Consider the following 4,745-nt stretch of genomic DNA (forward strand, 5'->3'; position numbering starts at 1 on the left):
TTTGTAGGCTACATTTTATGAATGATTATCCACATTAACTTGTAGCGTGGTTCTTAAAAAATAAGGAGAAATAAATGAAAGGCTGAGAATCAACAGCAATAGGACTGGATAAACCACCTGTAACTTTATTTAATTATATTAATTTAATATTTTAATATTTGTGGTAACAGCAATTATTCTCTCTAGCTCCGCTCCGTCCGTGAATCAGACTTGTAACAGAGCAAGGGATCCATGAATCAAGACCAAGAGATTTTGGAGACAATGCTAATTTCTTTTTTTATAAATATCGGAAGTCGTCACATTGTGACCTCCATTATGCTCCTTTCTGCCAGCAGGGCGCGCTAGAGCTGAGCAAAAACCTAACCAAAAATGTATCTCAGCTGGCGTTCATTCGAACTGTACTAGTCCCCAGGTATGGAAACGTAATGCATTCACCTAAGATTAAGAAGATTCTGCTCTAGTTTTTCTGATTAGCGACATAATTATCTCAGAATTTAGGGAACATTTCTTATGTGGTAAAGAAATAAATGCTCTGTTGTTTTGGAATGAACGAGTTTATTATCTCAGAATTCTGGGAAAGGTTTTCATAAAAAATAATATCTGAAATAATGTGATACCTCAAAATACAGAAGCTGTCACTCACTTCAGAGCTTGATTTCATAGAAGCAAACGTGTCCCGCCTGTTGAGTTTTATCCGGTTCTATTTTGGTGTAGTTTGAGACATTGGGAGATACTCGTGTCCATCAATAATATTATAATAATAATGATGGTATTGTTATTGGTTTGTCCACTTTGTGCAGGCACTGCAGGACTTTAGGGTTGTTCAGACCAAAGGCCCATTCTGATCAGATTGACAGCGTTGCTCCAGGATCAGTTGAACCTTCAGAAAGAATAAGAGCAGAATTGATTTACTCAAGTGAATGCATTAAACTTCCATTCCTCGCCCTACACGTCTCGTACATAGAGCAGTGCAGGGCCTTCACGAAACAGAAGACACAACACAAACAACATCGTAGCAACATCACATCACAAAGACACAACAACACCACACCACCAACCCAACAACATTAAATCACATCACATCACATCACAGCCACATCAAAACATCCCAACTACACGACAATATCACAACAACAAAAAAACGTCGCATCACAGAACGTATCACAACGACAGATTCACATCTAATAATTGCAACCAAAACAAATCCTCCAGACTCAAGAGGTCTACAAGGTGAGGTCATCAAGGTGAGGTCATCCTGATTAGGATGACCTCATCAGGATGACCTCATGAGGATGACCTCATAAAAGAGGACGTCCTCATGAGGTCACCCTCTTTAGGTCATCTCGGGGTGTTTGGGGACCCCCTCTTCCTACGAGGCCCCCCCGTGCAACTTAGCCGACATTATCATGGGCACTCAATTGCTACCAATGTTATTCCTTTCTGTTTGTGCTGAATATTGTCAGAAACGTTTACCAGTAAGGAAGTCAAGTCAAGCAACTTCCTTCTAGTGCAGCTCCATAAATCTGAATCCCACATCCTTCTGAGTCTTCAGAATTCCAGGGTGTGGAGATGTTTGAGTCACAATCCAACACAGTGTTGCCCAAAGAGGCGAAGTCCACGATATTTTATTGTGGTGACGATACATGAATGAGTTGTATATAAAGAGTGGACTGTCCTGACACCAGTATCACCTGCAACAGGTACATCTCCCTCCTGCCTGCTCCTACGACCTCTTAGCTGCTCCTCAGACCTGCTCCTCAGACCTGCTCCTCCTCCTACCTCCTCCTCATCCAGAGCTTCCTGAACATCATCCCCTTGGTCATGAGGGGTCTTCTCGCCCTAGTTCTCCTCGGGGGGGTGCTGGCCGTCGGAGCGGCTCCAGGTCAGTCCCCCGGCTCTGGTGAACGGCGCGCCGTCTCTCGCTTCGCTAGAACATTCCACTACTAATATCATGTGTCCAAACGACTTTGTTGTCCCGATCCTGCCTGTGAAGCCTTTAGCGTGTGCCCGCTACAGATGTTAACACAGGTGTGACTTTTCTAACAAGACGGAAAACAGACAGATAGGTAGACAGGCAGACAGACAGACAGGCAGGCAGACAGGTAGACAGACAGACGGATTGGTAGACTCTAGACAGTTAAGTGTGAGTTGTGGAATTGATCTGTCGTCTCTCTGTCCACTAACCCTCAAGTCTGTCTTCCAGGAGCACGCAACACTTCAGCTCTGACCAGGCCAGCTGGGACTCGTGCAGGTGAGAAGCCTCTCAGACGCCACACATGAACACTGTTCACCCAGAGCTCCTTACAGGACCGGACCAACCCTTCTGTCTCCCCCTCAGAGCGGATCAACTTCTGCCTGGACGGCTGGGACAATTTCCGTGGTGACTGTTTCTACCTGGAGAACAATCCTGCAAGCTGGGGCACAGCAGAGGTACAAGCTACATGTGTACTGCACCTGTAAACCTGCATACAAATACTGCACCTGTTTACATGCTGTATATAGTGCGACTGTAAAACTGATAACGAATACTGTGTGTGTGAATGCCTTGCTCCAGAGACTATGTGCAGAGCGGGAGGGCAGCCTGGCATCGGCCCACAGCGCCGTGGAGTACAACTACCTGCAGCGCCTGGCCCAGACAGGAGGCCACACCTTCGCCTGGCTGGGGGGATACCACTTCCTGGTCAGCAGTCACGCACGCACACAAGCACGCATGCACACACGCATGTGTGCACATGCACGCACACACACGCACACAAACACGCACAAAAATGCACACACGCAGACACATACACACAGACACATACATGCACACATACATACAACCACACTTAAACACACTTACATACACACTAATCTAGAATCTACCTAAACACAACATAATCTAACACCACACACACACACACACACACACACACACACACACACACACACACACACACACACACACACACACACACACACACACACACACACAAATGGCTGATGGTAACTGCCTTGTGATTGGCTGATGGTATCTGAAATGTGATTGGCTGATGGTAACTGGCATGTGATTGGCTGATGGTAACTGCCATTTGATTGGCTGATGGTAACTGGCAATACATGTGATTGGCTGCAGGGTGAGTGGCGGTGGGAGGGCGGAAGTCCCTTCGACTATGTCAATACGGAGTCCGACGTCTCCCCCAGCGAAAACCAGTGTCTCATCATCAACACGGAAGGTAGACCCACCCGTCACCAGAATAACACAATGCAGCACAGCATGCAGAACCAAGGAGGTGGTGGTGGTGGTGGTTATGATGGGGGGTCATGATGGGGAGGAGGGGATGAAGAGGCTGGGGTGGTTCTGTTAGGGGATGAAGAGGCTGGGGTGGTTCTGTTAGGGGATGAAGAGGCTGGGGTGGTTCTGTTAGGTGATGAAGAGGCTGGGGTGGGTCTGTTAGGGAATGAAGAGGCTGAGGGCGGTTCTGTCAGGTGATGAAGAGGCTGAGGGTGTTTCTGTCAGGGGATGAAGATGCTGGGGTGGTTCTTTAAGGTGGTGAAGATGCTGAGGGTGTTTCTGTCCCCCAGGGAACAAGGGATGGTCCAACCACCACTGCAACACCTTCTTCCCCTACATCTGTGAGATGAGATCCAGCTGCTAGCCCACCGGAGGAGTGTCGCTCACATCTGGAGCTGGTGCTGACTGCTCTTCATCCAGATGTTCCAACCAAACAGTTTAGAACACACTTCATGAGACATCCTATCTCTGAAGTTACTATTCTGCACGACCACTAATAAAACAATTTATATTCTACTACCTGTGTGTCCAGAAGAAATTGTTTGATAATCTGTTGTAAAGCTACCAGCAAGAAATTGATAAAACACACATTTGGTCAAATACAAGTTTGAAGCGTGGAGATGGTCTGAGCTTTGGTTGCAATATATGATGACAGAGGTGACAGCATATTCTTTGTCATTGACATATCAAAACGTACAACTTCAAATCAAATGATTTGTTAAGGTTTGATAACTCGGTCTTAGACATCTTTGATATTGTCCTTTTTCTATAGTTCCCCACATGTTCCCTGTATAATCATTTGAAACGCGACCAATAATCTACGATGACGCCACAGGGCTTGTATTTTGTTTGAGATCGTATTTATTTATTTCATTTATTTGTTTATTTGACAGGTTCAGTGCATATTAATAAACATTTCTGTATATATGCCAGATTTAGCCAGAAGGCTAGTTTTTATCTGCAGCCCTCAGCCAGATGTAACAATAGGCTCCATAAAAAGCCAATAACAAGCAAATAACAGGAAGAAAAAAAGAGAACATATAAAAGCAACAAATAAACATTAATTATAACCACATAGAAGTATTCTATGTATCTCTTAAGTGTCAAAGGAAGGAAAGGAAGACCCGGGAAACGGTCTCTCTGTGGGAGTCCCTCGTGGAAGACCAGGGAAGCCTACCTATATTAGCTATGTGTCGTACTTTACTCATCGTCAGGACATCCACTCATAGACGACGCCACCATAGATCCTCTGCTCGGCGCAGCAACCCATCCAATCTGTGCCATCCACTGACCCTTGCCTACACTGACCGCCTTGAAGTGATGGGAGGACTCTGGAACTGCCAATCAGCGGTCAAGAAGGCAGACTCCATTTCGGCCTATGCGTCCCCCATGACCCTCCACTTCCTGGCCCTGACAGAGACTTGGATCAGTCCAGAGAACTCTGCTACTCCTGCTGCCCTCTCCACCGTCT

General features: G+C 46.1%; 1 protein-coding gene across 1 annotated transcript; it reads left to right on the top strand.

Annotated features, from left to right (window-relative positions):
• Positions 1–1,670: 1,670 nt before the first annotated feature.
• Positions 1,671–3,790, top strand: LOC132453695 (ladderlectin-like). The gene is made up of 6 exons (XM_060046648.1): positions 1,671–1,882; positions 2,204–2,251; positions 2,339–2,430; positions 2,555–2,680; positions 3,116–3,215; positions 3,565–3,790. Exons 1-6 carry the CDS (start codon positions 1,822–1,824, stop codon positions 3,636–3,638), a joined length of 501 nt encoding a protein of 166 aa, XP_059902631.1. The 5' UTR covers positions 1,671–1,821; the 3' UTR covers positions 3,639–3,790.
• The last annotated feature ends 955 nt before the right edge of the window (positions 3,791–4,745 follow it).

This window comes from Gadus macrocephalus, chromosome 3, assembly GCF_031168955.1.
Source record: "Gadus macrocephalus chromosome 3, ASM3116895v1".
NCBI lineage: Eukaryota > Metazoa > Chordata > Actinopteri > Gadiformes > Gadidae > Gadus > Gadus macrocephalus.

Coding starts and splice junctions, on each gene's coding strand:
- LOC132453695 (XM_060046648.1), top strand. CDS start 1,822: ATGAGGGGTCTTCTCGCCCTAGTTCTCCTCGGGGGGGTGCTGGCCGTC. Junction 1,883..2,203: donor GGCCGTCGGAGCGGCTCCAG/GTCAGTCCCCCG, acceptor TCTGTCTTCCAG/GAGCACGCAACACTTCAGCT. Junction 3,216..3,564: donor TCTCATCATCAACACGGAAG/GTAGACCCACCC, acceptor TCTGTCCCCCAG/GGAACAAGGGATGGTCCAAC.